The 13,720-nt window shown below is 42.5% G+C and overlaps 1 protein-coding gene across 1 annotated transcript; it reads right to left on the bottom strand.

The window, feature by feature from the left end:
- Nucleotides 1-4,839: 4,839 nt before the first annotated feature.
- Nucleotides 4,840-13,341, bottom strand: LOC119336530 (T-complex protein 1 subunit alpha). Its single transcript, XM_037608569.1, has 17 exons — nucleotides 13,182-13,341; nucleotides 13,021-13,085; nucleotides 11,764-11,853; nucleotides 11,591-11,677; nucleotides 11,440-11,499; nucleotides 11,286-11,336; nucleotides 11,096-11,191; nucleotides 10,706-10,771; nucleotides 9,897-10,114; nucleotides 9,598-9,694; nucleotides 7,526-7,612; nucleotides 7,024-7,158; nucleotides 6,815-6,919; nucleotides 6,174-6,302; nucleotides 5,986-6,089; nucleotides 5,377-5,467; nucleotides 4,840-5,289 (listed from the first exon to the last, which is right to left on the bottom strand). Exons 1-17 carry the CDS (start codon nucleotides 13,252-13,254, stop codon nucleotides 5,206-5,208), a joined length of 1,638 nt encoding a protein of 545 aa, XP_037464466.1. The 5' UTR covers nucleotides 13,255-13,341; the 3' UTR covers nucleotides 4,840-5,205.
- Nucleotides 13,342-13,720: the final 379 nt, after the last annotated feature.

The raw sequence follows: 13,720 nt of genomic DNA on the forward strand, positions 1-13,720 counted from the left end.
GACCCTCGACATGACACCCCGACCCCTCGACCCTCGACATGACACCCCGACACCTCTTCTTCTTTTACTTCTGTTTTTCATCTTTCTTGTTTATTCTTAAACAAATAGAAGAAAAAAACTACCTAAACTAATTAAACTAAATAACCTAAACTAATTAAACCTAAACTAACTAAACTACAAAACCTAAACTAATTAAACTAAATAACCTAAACTAGTTGAACCTAAACTAAACAACCTAAACTAATTAAACTAAATAACCTAAACAAATTAAACCTAAACCTAAACTAAAAAACCTAAACTAATTAAACCTAAACTAACTAAACTAAAAAACCTAAACTAATTAAACTAAATAACCTAAACCTAAACTTAAAAACCTTAACTAATTGAACCTAAACTAACTAAACTAAAAAATAGGAGAAAGAAACAAGAGATGGGATGGCAGGGGCTCACCGTGGGGACGGCGACGGGTCGGGGAGGGGGCGGCGACGGGGCAGGGAGGGGACAGCGACGGGTGGCGCCCCTCGGGGGTGGTTCACTAGCGGCTGCGACGAGGAGGCTCGGGAGGTGGTGGGGAGGCAAGGAGAGGGCGGCGACCGGGCGGGGCAGCGACAGAGAGGCGGCGAGGCGGTGGGGCGATGAGGCCACAGCGGTGCTCGTCGGGCGGAGAGGAGAGGAGAGGAGAAAGAGAGAGGGGGACGGCGGGGGCGTGGGCCGTTAACTTATTTTGAAGCTTTGTCGTCCGTGTCGCCTTTGATGTCTGCTAGCTGAGGGCAACGGACGCGTTGTCGTCTGCGGGCGGACAACAAAGAGGGGGGCCGTTAGGGCTTAACAACCAGTGGGCCAAACACCCTCTTTGACGTCAGCTAGCGGATGGCAAAGAAGCTTTGTCGTTAGCTAGCAGACGGCAAAATGTTGGCTGATGGCAAAGCCTTCCTTTGCCGTCCGCTGCCTCTTTGCCCTATGCTTTTTGGTGGTTGATGGCAAAGCCATTCTTTGCCGTCTGCTAGCTGACGGCAAAGAGGGGGTAGACGGCAAATCTTCTGATTCCAGTAGTGGTATGCCTCTCCAGAAGCTGACTACTGGAAGGATGCGATCCGTAGCGAGATGGATTCCATCATGGCTAACGAGACATGGGAGATCACTGAGCGTCCCTATGGTTGTAAACCATTGGGATGTAAGTGGGTGTTCAAAAAGAAGCTTAGGCCCGATGGTACGATTGAAAAATACAAGGCTAGGCTTGTGGCCAAGGGCTATGACCAGAAAGAAGAGGAGATTTCTTTGATACTTATTCACTTGTGGCTAGACTGACCACCATTCGAGTATTACTCTCGTTGGCGGCCTCGCATGGTCTTCTCATCCACCAGATGGATTTTAAGACGGCTTTTCTGAATGGATAGCTAAACAAGGAAATCTGCATGCAACAGCCAGATGGCTTTGTGATAGATGGTCAGGAAAGAAAGGTGTGTAGGTTGCTGAAATCTTTATAAGTTTAATACAACTCTGACATCTGTTGGCTTCGTTGTTAATGAAGCTGACAAATGTGTATACTATCGCCATGGTGGGGGCGAAGGAATTATATTGTGCTTGTATGTTGATGACATACTGATATTTGGAACCAATCTCAAAGTCATTGAGGAGGTCTAGTCGTTTCTGTCTCAGAACTTTGAGATGAAAGACCTTGGTGTGGCTGATGTTATCTTAAATATCAAGCTACTGAGAGATAATGAGGGTGGGATCACACTTCTGCAGTCCCATTATGTTGAGACGGTGTTGAGTCGTTTTGGATATTCAGACTGCACACCATCTCAAACACCATATGATCCTAGCGTGTTGATTCGAAAGTTCGAAGGCACGACTAAGGATCAACTGAGATACTCTCAAATCATTGGTTCACTCATGTACCTAGCGAGCGCAACAAGGCCTGACATTGCAATTGATGTGAGCAAACTGAGTCGGTTTGTTTCCAACCCGGGTGATGTACATTGGCATGCTATTGAGAGAGTTATGCGCTATCTGAAGGGTACTATGAACTACGGACTTCACTATATGGGATACCCGTCGGTACTTGAAGGGTATAGTGATGCGAATTGGATCTCTAATGCTAATGAGATGAAGGCCAAAATTGAGTATATGTTTACTCTTGGAGGTGGCGCTGTTTCCTGGAAGTCTTGCAAGCAAACGATTTTAACGAGATTGACAATGGAAGCAGAATTAACAGCATTAGACACATCTGGTGTCGAAGCAGGATGCCTTCGAGATCTTTTGATGGACTTGCCATTGGCTGATAAACCGGTTCCGGCTATCCTTATGAACTGTGACAATCAGACTGTCATCACCAAGGTAAAGAGTTCAAAGGACAACATGAAGTCTAACAAACACATAAGAATGGGATTAAAAGTTGTCAGAAAGTTAAGAAACTCCAGAGTGATAGCGTTGGAGTATGTCCATACGGCTAAGAATCTAGTAAATCCCTTTACAAAAGGGCTATCACATGTTGTGATAGATAGTGCATCGAGGGAGATGGGTATGAGACCCACATGAGTTGCCATGGTGGTAACCCAACCTATGTGATCGGAGATCCCGTGAAGTAGGACCTGGGAAAACAAGCCAATGGTGAACTGAGAAGAGTAACTACACTAACCCACTCCATTGGAGATGCAATACTCTCGATACTGTATGGTAGGATGACTACTGTCTTAATGTGTTCCAAAGCTTATATAAGCAAGATGCTATCCTACAGAGTGATCTTTGGAGGAACACACCTATGTGAGCCCGACTGCTGGTCACAGTCTATGAGATTGGGGTGATCTCTAGTAAGCTCATGAATAGGCCAGAAGTGTGACTTATATGCTCCACCTGAGGGGTCAGCCTTCGGCAGCCTAGTACTAGTAAGACATGTAGTGAAGCTTCTTTACGTCAAACTGACAATTCAAGGCATAGTCCATTGTTCAGTTGTGAAGGAGTGTAACTACTTGCTCTAGGTGAAGCTCAACCTTAACAGGTCTTCACTAAAACACTAGTATATCGAAAAAGCAATTGAAACAGAGGACACAATGGGCCCTCGAGATCTGGTGGGGGATTGCTGAAATTTGGGATGGGCCTTAGGCCCATATAGCAATTTCTGAAAATCTCTAAGGGCCCATGTGGGTTTATTGGCACTAGGTGCAATGGGAAGTTTAGTCCCACCCCGGAAGTGAAAGAGGAGTTGGACCTCCTTATAAGGGTTTGTCTTCTACATGCTATTGGAGCTTGAGAAGAGAAGAGGCCCTCGCGCACTCCTCCTCCGCCGCCCGCCTCGTCACGTCGCGCCGCGGGTTGCGGGAATGAGCCGAGCTGAGCTCACACCTACACGCTTATTTTTGACAGTCACTAACGGAGAGTTTCTGACAGCTGGGCCACGATCTGAGACTTCGGATCGTAGGCTATCACGGACTCAGACGTGGGTCGAGCCCACGTCTCTCCACGCGGTTGCGCCTATATAAGTGTGCGGTGTCTCCTAACCATAGCCGCCACGAACAGATCACATATGCTCCCACACGAACCGCCCTCGTCGTTCCTTTGTTGCTGCTGCCGCCAGTGACTCCAACTCGTCCGTCGTGTACACGGTCGATGGGAGAGCAGGTCTCCGAAACCCCTCCTCTCCGGTTCCTGTACGGGAGAGAGGCGAATAGGTTTTTGGGAAGCGACTACGCGACTGCTCGGCTCCGATCCACTACTTCCTCTACGTCCACGTCGTCTTCGTCATCACCATGTCCACCGACGCCGAACGTGCCGCCGCCAAGAAGACCGAAGCCGACAAGAAGGCAGCCGAGGATGCCGCTGCTGCTGTCATCGCTGCTGCGGCTTCTGCCTGGCCTACTAGAGGGTATAACGCGTTCATCCCGCTCTTGTTTATTTTCCTAGTAGCAGTACTAGCATTATATGTAGATTTGTCTACTGTTTGCTTAGTACGTACATGTTTAAATCAGAGTCAGTATGTCGTCAATGCAGTCAATCCCATTGCTAGTGATTTATCTATGGATTAAATTAGTCGAAAAATTGCCTATTTACTCAACAGTAATAATAAGCAATGTGAAACCTGGGAAAATACACATGAGCTCTTGGGTGCTCCACACCCCCATACGAATATTAAATATAAAAAGTACCAAAAAAAATCTAAAAATTCTGCAATTTTGGGATATCAAACATGTGTTCTTAATCTACTCTCATGTGAAATTTCATGAAAAAATACCGAAAAACGTATCCGTGGCAAAGGAAATATTGTCTGGACAAAAATTTGTCCAAACAGTTTTTTCTATACATAGGAATTTTTTGTCTTTTTTGCCACGATTACATTTCATGGTATTTTTTCATGAAATTTCACAGGGGAGTAGATCAAGAACCCAGGTTTGATATCCAAAATCTTAGAATTTTTTTCAAATTTCTTGGTTTTTTTTTTTGAATTTAATGTTCGTATAGGGTGCGGAGCACCCGGGTGCTGCAAATCCACTTCCGTGAAACCTGTGCATCTTTCGTCGAAAGAAAAGAAACACAAACATGCTCACCTGATCCAAAAGAAACAAGGTTGCCAACATGATTTGATATGCATACATACATACATACTCAAATAGTATGTGTATTACAGAAAAAATTACTCAAGTTGCAATCTTGCCACATAATTATTACTATAACCTTGAATGTGCAAGAATTAAAATTATGGGAAAACAAACCTACAGAAGCTACCAACACAAACGTGGAAAAGGTGTAAAATTCTAGTCTTTTTTTACATACAAAGATTTCAAATTATTAGACCAAATTTAGGTCTACTTTATTTTGGCTAAACATCCTTTTCATCAAGTATTAAGTGTCTAATTGCTCACATATATTAAACCAAAGCAACTGCGGCCGAACATGATGCAGCAGCTTCCTGTGAAGCAGTGGTAACAGTGGATCAATACATATATGACAACAATGTTACTTGCATGAACTATCAGCAATGCCCTAAAGCTGCAGGCAGGCAAAATTTGCTTGCATTCACGAGTCCTACTACCCACACATAATGATACACTCAATCACCCATACATCCATCTTCCGTACAACATTCTACGAGAACGTCCGCCAATACAAAGAGGAAGAAAAGGAAAATCACAAGCAGCATCTAAGAGTCTATAAGCAACCAGCCATGGCATAACAAACAGCAACCAGGGGTCGTAAAATGGCAAGTGGCTACTCTTCTTGGCCAGACTCTTCCTTGTCAAGCTTGATCATGTCGTCAATCCTCACAATGGTAATGGCTGCTTCTGTTGCAAACTGCAGAGCAAAAAGGTATGAGATGTGCCATGGATCTCGGCATGAAGACCGTGGGTGAACAAGCAGCCAACAAGTGCGCTAACAAACCTGAATGATCTTCACTTTGCTCATTGCTGGCTCAATCACGCCATGTTCAAGGTTGTTGCGGATTACACCTTTTGTCAGATCAAGACCCATGCTGCAGCAAATTCAAACAAAGTTGAACATGTGCAGTAGCGGAAGACACAAACTGAACATTTAAAGTAGCAGAACAAAACAGCAGTGGGCAAGTACATTGAATGATGATTGAACTACAAAAAATATCTAAAAGCAGTTGCTTTACCAAATTATGCATTTAGGCGCACTTACCAACGACTTAAGTTCAAAATTAAAACCACAAGTACTCTGGTGCGATACAAAAGAAAGCTCAAAGTAGACACTGAGATGGAGCTTGCAGTGTACAGGAAACCAAGGAGATATTGTGTTATACTCCCTCTATGAAAATATAAGACGTTTTTTGACACTATATGAAGTGTCAAAAAACGTCTTTATATTTTGTTGATAGAGGGAGTATGTCATTGCTCAATATGCACATCCCAGAGTGCATAACTACTTTCCTCAAGAGGGTGGTGAAACTAGTCTTCGAAGGCCTATGCAACATAGCGGAGCCATAATCCGCTTAGATCTTTAACAGAGATAAATAAACTCAAGAAGTACCTTGACAAGTGCTGCTTATCAGCATTTGTTTGAGCTTTATGATGATATGACCTAAGCTTTGCAACAAGGTCAGTTGCATCTTTTGCGGCATTAACAGCGAGGACCTGTCATCACACAGCCTTGCTCCCATTAGCATATCATGTGGTTCAGTATGCAAGTATCATAGGTATAAAGATAACTGAGCAAACCTTTGGTATGATCAACAAAGATTCTGCAAATTCAGCAATCGCCAGTTGTTCCCTGGATCCAAGAGTTGTAGCAAGATTCTCCAGGTACACAGATAATGCAGCTTCTACAGCACCACCACCAGCAACTACCTGCATGACCAATATACATGTTAAATACACTACTGACAATAATTAGTTTCTGCCTACAAGAAAACGACAACTTACAGAACTATATTCACTGACCAGGAAAGAAGGTCTAATGCTAGCACTATTATATGAAATGGCAGACGAGATATGCAGATACTACAGAACAAAGTGGTTCATTTAAATGATGCCTTTTAACTGTTCCTATTCTCCTTCAAGCATGCAAAAAGTTATCAAGACTGGGATTGGGGCTATTAAAAACATGGCCTCAAATAAAACTGCAAACAAAAATGCCATAGTATGGACCAGCAACAAGCATGGTATACAAAAGAATCTTGGAAAAATAACAAAACTGGGAACAAGAAAGCACCAGCTAAATTTTTAACTCCCGGGTCACACTTAGTAGCAAGAAAAATGCTAAAGAAAGACAATAAATAGATTGATCCCACACTCCATATAAATCATGACAACAGGGAAACAACAAGGTGACAAGGAAGAACAGCAGCAAAAGGTCCTACCGTATTGGATTCCAAAGTTCTCTTCACAATGCACAGTGCATCGTGCAAAGACCGTTCAATCTCGTCTAGCATGAAGTCATTTGCTCCTCTGAGTATAATGGAAACCTGCATAAAAGAAATGCAATTGTGATGCCTCTAGCTTTGAAACTAATGCTGTTGTCATTCGTCGTAGTAAAGCTAGCTCAACATTGGCATGAAGAAATACTTACCGCACTTGTGTTCTTTGTGCCTTTCACCAGAATTATTTCATCATCAGAAATTCTTTCCTCAACGACCTCGTCAGCATGTCCAAGGAATGATGGATCAAATGTTTCTTCACCCTCCATGTCAGCAAAAGTAGTCACCTGCAGATTCTTATTACTTTAGGATACTGACAAGCAGTTCATTTTGGCTTGAGAAAGTAATTGTTTGCATTATTACTTGGGAATATCAATGATAGAAGTTGTTTTATTACTAATAAAGTCATACTGCAAAAGATTGGTATGCTGCTACGATGTAATAGCAAATATTCAGAAACAGGAAATCATCAAATAAATGCATTCCGATATTGCAAATTTCTTTAGAATCTTTAAAACAGAAGCAAGCAACTTTAGTAATATTTCAACAAAATCAAGTTAAGACATGAATGAGATTAAAGAGTGAAATTATGAAAATACTACTTGATCATAAATATCTAATCGGCAATATGGCATATGAAGAAATAAGCCGTACCATTGTTGCACCTGTTGCCTTGGCAACATGGCGCAAATCCTCCTTACGAACACGTCTTACTGCAATTGCTCCAGCCTCAACAAAGTACTGAAATGATGTTTCAACAAACGCCAATACAGCAGATTTAGTTACAGTCAACACAAAGTGATATCAACATACACAACAACAACCCAGTACATCTTTTCAAACAACAACAACAACAACAACAAAGCCTTTAGTCCCAAGCAAGTTGGGGTAGGCTAGAGGTGAAACCCATAAGATCTCGCAACCAACTCATGGCTCTGGCACATGGATAGCAAGCTTCCACGCACCCCTGTCCATAGCTAGCTCTTTGTCGATACTCCAATCCTTCAGGTCTCTCTTAACGGACTCCTCCCATGTCAAAATCGGTCGACCCCGCCCTCTCTTGACATTCTCCGCACGCTTTAGCCGTCCGCTATGCACTGGAGCTTCTGGAGGCCTGCGCTGAATATGCCCAAACCATCTCAAACGATGTTGGACAAGCTTCTCCTCAATTGGTGCTACCCCAACTCTATCTCGTATATCATCATTCCGGACTCGATCCTTCCTCGTGTGGCCACACATCCATCTCAACATACGCATCTCCGCCACACCTAACTGTTGAACATGTCGCCTTTTAGTCGGCCAACACTCCGCGCCATACAACATTGCGGGTCGAACCGCCGTCCTGTAGAACTTGCCTTTTAGCTTTTGTGGCACTCTCTTGTCACAGAGAATGCCAGAAGCTTGGCGCCACTTCATCCATCCGGCTTTGATTCGATGGTTCACATCTTCATCAATACCCCCATCCTCCTGCAACATTGACCCCAAATACCGAAAGGTGTCCTTCCAAGGTACCACCTGGCCATCAAGGCTAACCTCCTCCTCACAGCTAGTAGTACTGAAACCGCACATCATGTACTCGGTTTTAGTTCTACTAAGCCTAAACCCTTTCGATTCCAAGGTTTGTCTCCATAACTCTAACTTCCTATTTACCCCCGTCCGACTATCGTCAACTAGCACCACATCATCCGCAAAGAGCATACACCATGGGATATCTCCTTGTATACCCCTTGTGACCTCATCCATCACCAATGCAAAAAGATAAGGGCTCAAAGCTGACCCCTGATGCAGTCCTATCTTAATCGGGAAGTCATCGGTGTCGACATCACTTGTTCGAACACTTGTCACAACATTATTGTACATGTCCTTGATGAGGGTAATGTACTTTGCTGGGACTTTGTGTTTCTCCAAGGCCCACCACATGACATTCCGCGGTATCTTATCATAGGCCTTCTCCAAGTCAATGAACACCATATGCAAGTCCTTCTTATGCTCCCTATATCTCTCCATAAGTTGTCGTACCAAGAAAATGGCTTCCATGGTCGACCTCCCAGGCATGAAACCAAACTGATTTTTGGTCACGCTTGTCATTCTTCTTAAGCGGTGCTCAATGACTCTCTCCCATAGTTTCATTGTATGGCTCATCAGCTTAATTCCACGGTAATTAGTACAACTCTGAACATCTCCCTTGTTCTTGAAGATTGGTACTAATATACTCCGTCTCCATTCTTCTGGCATCTTGTTTGCCCGAAAAATGAGGTTGAAAAGCTTGGTTAGCCATACTATCGCTATGTCCCCGAGACCTTTCCACGCCTCAATGGGGATACAATCAGGGCCCATCGCCTTGCCTCCTTTCATCCTTTTTAAAGCCTCCTTCACCTCAGTACATCTTTTCAAATTCATAAAAATCAAATCAAATAAATTATGAAACAGACACTTCCGGGGACAAAACATCAGACTGAGTACTATTGGAAGGAATGTAAGGTCGCAGTCATATGCAATAAATTCTGCCATAAGGCTTAATTAACAAACATATTATGCTGACTGTAGTATAACAGATTCTGTCTGCACCACCCCAAAAGTACCAGCAGCTATGAAAAATATGACATTCACTAACGTGGACCAGTCCAACCAAATACATAAATTGTTTGTGTGCTGGCAAACAGTATACAAAATTATATTAAGGATGGAAAAAGCAATCTAACTCTGCCTGAGGTATGAAAACATACCTTCAATGACATATCATCGATTCCCTTGGTGGTAAATACAACATTAGCACCAGCCTTGAGAACTTTCTCTATTCGCTCCTTTGTTATGTCAGATTCTCTGCGAAAAGAAGCAAGTACTATTGAGTACCCTAAAATAGAAAATAAATTGATTGTAAATGGCAAAAGGCATGAAGACCCATCACAGGAAATTAGAAACAAACAGGTTATTTGAGAGAGCACATTCATTGCAGATTAATTCTGGAGATAACAAAAAGAAATATAATAATGAACTGCAAACTAATTAAGAAAAATGCATATACCTCTCACGGATCTTCTCCAGTTCCCTTGGATCAGATACAAGGACTTGAACACCCATTTGCATTTTCGTCTTCTGAAGGTTGAAATCAAGACATGCAATTCTAGCAGGGGTTACTCTGGTAGGCATTCCTTGAGCTGCACGGCCAGTGTTCAGCGCATAACCATTCAGCAGATAACTTTCCTTGGCACTTTTGCCATGAGCTTTCAAAATATTAATACTCTGCAGAACAAAAGAGAAGCAGTTTACAAGCAAAATTGTCACAGATTACAATTCCCCTAACCGTATTTTAAATGAATCAAACATAATTTCCAATACATAAGAAGGCATTACAGTATTAAGACGGGAGAATAATTTTAAGTGGCAGTAGAATTGAATGAATATCAGGAAAAGGACAGCCCAACATGAAGCTAGACGCGAGATTACTATACACTAGCACGTGTAATATCAAGATGTCTAATACATCCAGCAGGAAATACAATTGGTGTGTAAAGCAAAACAAAAGCACAAAACTGTAAAATAAATTTTGCCTAAAGAGTCCACAAAGGCCGTGCAGCTTATATCTACTCCCTCCGTAAAGAAATATAAGAGTGTTTAGATCACTAAAGTAGTGATCTAAACGCTCTTATATTTGTTTACAGAGGAAGTACATTCAGAGAGAAGGGACCCAGCAACTTAAATCTACAATTCCAATAGCACTGCTAGATACATCCATTTGAGGGACAAGCTTTTTCGGACGGAGGGAGTATATAGCAATTACGAATGGAAAACTTTCTTTTAATGTAGTATTGTAACCATATGCACTTTGCTTACCTTGATTGGATACTTTACTTCTCCCTTGGAGTTTGTAGTCTTCACAGCTTGAACTGCTTCTACAACCTAAGAAACCACTGCCACGTTAATTAATTATCACATTGTTTTAGCCAAGGCTAATGGAAAAACAACGCAACGCCTAGCTTTTGGTTCCAAAGATGAGTAACTTAACAGATAAACACCATAACATGGCAGCATTATCAAAATAAATAATAGACCGGCAGCTGAAAATGCATGCATGGACTAAATAAATATTTTAGGTTTAACAAACACCACCAAAGTCAATATACTACAACTGTACCATCAATTTCTGAGCTCCACCATGCACAGATATGTAAAAGAGAAGGCATAATCAAGAAACCTGAAGAACACGTGACCATAGGAACTTACCAGATTTGCAAAGAAATTATCGTCCGTTGTAATAAGTTTCGATGACATGCTAGTTTTTGCACAGTTTATAAGAGAGTCTTTTCCAAGTTTATCCACCTACAAGTGTGGACGAATATTCATGTTAGTGAGAGTGAGCACGGAATAGAACAAAGTTGTACTGCCATTTGTTCCTCATAGAGTATTCATTTACCTTGACAGACAGCTTTTCCTCAACATACTTGCATGCTTCACGCATAGCAAGCTGGCAGAATATGAAGGTAAAAAGTGTATTAGTAATGTAAGACATTACATGTTTTGTTCAAAATGGAAGGGGTACTGCAACAAACATATAATTATAAGCTTACCCTGTAGCCACTAATAATAGAGGTTGGGTGAATCTTATTCCTCACAAGTTCATTGGCTCTCTGGTAAAAAGAAAAGGAGCATCATGTGTAAGCACAATAGTAGAGAAACTCATAGACAAGAAAAACTTGGCACTGAAGCTCCATCCATTACCTTGAGCAACTCTGCAGCGATGATGACGACAGAGGTAGTTCCATCTCCAACCTCCCGGTCTTGGAGCTCAGCCAATTCCACGAGAACCTACAAACAGAAAGAACCACAGCAAAATCTAAGAACAAAGCAATGGTTCAAACAAAACAAGGTCAGCTCTGCCTGCCAGGCATCACCTTCGCCGCAGGATGCTCGACCTCCAACATCCTCAGAATGGTGGCTCCGTCATTTGTGATCGTGACATCGCCAATATCATCCACCAGCATCTGCAGGTCCCATACGCTAACTTAGTGGACTGTAACAAGGGTTGTTTTCAAAAAACTACTCTGGCTCCAGAACCTGTCTACTCGTATGAATGTGTTCTACATACCAGTAAAAATTTATTAAATAATATTATATCAGTTCCAAAATATAAGACGTTTTGTTAGGAAGGTAGTACATTAATTTGTACGCTACACAAAAAAACGACAAATTTGTGGCTCCAAAAAAGCAAAAGATTACTCTATTTTGATCTACATATTTCTTCTTTTTGTGTACACCATAACTGAGAAGATATATTGATAAAATTTGTGCATACATGCTACACATCTATATGTACATGTATAATTCCAGTGGAACATTCTGAGGATTCAAGAAACTGTTTTTTTCTTTGTAAAAAGAGCTCAGTGTAGGGTATGTAATCAAAGGAAAAGTGCTGAGTCAAAGCACTCTTTAAGGCTGTGTTTCGCATTGCGGTGGATTTCATAATCCTGTTTTCATCACCTGCTTTAGGCTATTTTTCTGTCTCTCTGACCTGCTTTTACATTATTTTCTGGCTAATTTTCAACAGAAGATTATAAAGGAAGCAAGCGCAACACAGTTCAGCAACCACAAACTGAGCCTGACTCGCCACATTCTCATAGCGCTCCCAAAAATACCACTTAATAGTTACAACATCCATCTAGTACTCGATTAGAATACACGTCACACATGTTAACACCCTACCAAAACCACTCATCTATTCAACAGAAAATGTGGGTGATGAATCAGAATTGATCCATCAGATAAACCGGCTGGTGGACTACGAATTTAATTTCCTTCTGGAGATGTTTGAACTTTTGAGAAAATTGGAATATATCTGCAGAACTGCAGCCAAAAGTTCACTACTAGTTGGCATGCACAGAGGTAGAAAGTTCACCACCACACAAGGCAAAACCAGTGAGCATGTCCAGTACATGTCTAACATGAAAAAAACATGAACACGGCTAGAGGTAGAAAGTACAGTAGTATTTTATCTGAACAAAGAATAAGAAAAAGGTGCGTTTGCCAAATGACATATGCTTGACCCAAAAACGTGACCACCATTATGAGAATATACAGCCAGTGAACTCTTCGGTGCATAACTTATAGCCTGAGTAACAGGGTTCGTTTGCAGAGTGGAAGCAGCGTAGTACCTTGTCGAGCCCGACGGGGCCGAGCGAGGACTTGACGATGTTGGCCACCGCCTGGCACGCCGAGACTGCAGCCGGAGGAGATTGCGCAGCGAGTTAGACATAGATCTCGCGCGCGACCCCGCGGAATCAGGCGTGAAGAGCGGGGTGGGGAGGGGCGTTACCGTTCTGGGTGCGGACGTCCTGGCCGGACTGCCGCTCGCCCATGATGTCGGGAACCTGGGCGGTGATCGCCATGGCGGCGGCGGGGAGTGGGGAGGGGGGCAGTGGGACTGGAGAGTCGGAGAGAATGGGGTGCTAGGTTTTGGTGGAACGAGATCCTACCACGTACAGTACAAACGAGCTACTTGTGCTGTTGTGCATCCGAACCCGAGGAAACACAGCAGCGGAGGAATAGGCCCAAAAACATTAAAAAAATAGGGGTGGGCCCAAAAACATGATACAACCGCGAAACAAGCGAAGCCATCGGCCCAGAAACAGTTTGCAGCCCAGTCTGATCCTAGCTAGCATGGAAGATTTTGACAAAACGAAAAAACTAACGCCCATACATGTAGCATCTTGCACATCACCCACACGCCTCATCATCACTTATTTTGCCACGTATGAACAGATGACATCAACAGAAATCTTTTTGGTTTTTGGCTTAAAAATGTTTTACCTCCTAGTTAAAAATTTGAATTAAAAATTCGTTTTCACCATTAAA

The sequence above is a fragment of the Triticum dicoccoides genome, chromosome 7B, assembly GCF_002162155.2.
Source record: "Triticum dicoccoides isolate Atlit2015 ecotype Zavitan chromosome 7B, WEW_v2.0, whole genome shotgun sequence".
NCBI lineage: Eukaryota > Viridiplantae > Streptophyta > Magnoliopsida > Poales > Poaceae > Triticum > Triticum dicoccoides.

Excerpts from the sequence above, each read along its gene's own strand:
- LOC119336530 (XM_037608569.1), bottom strand. The coding sequence starts at position 13,254 with ATGGCGATCACCGCCCAGGTTCCCGACATCATGGGCGAGCGGCAGTCC. Across the intron at positions 11,678-11,763 it reads TCGAGCATCCTGCGGCGAAG|GTTCTCGTGGAATTGGCTGA; the intron begins GTGATGCCTGGC and ends TTCTGTTTGTAG. Across the intron at positions 5,468-5,985 it reads GATAAGCAGCACTTGTCAAG|CATGGGTCTTGATCTGACAA; the intron begins GTACTTCTTGAG and ends AATTTGCTGCAG.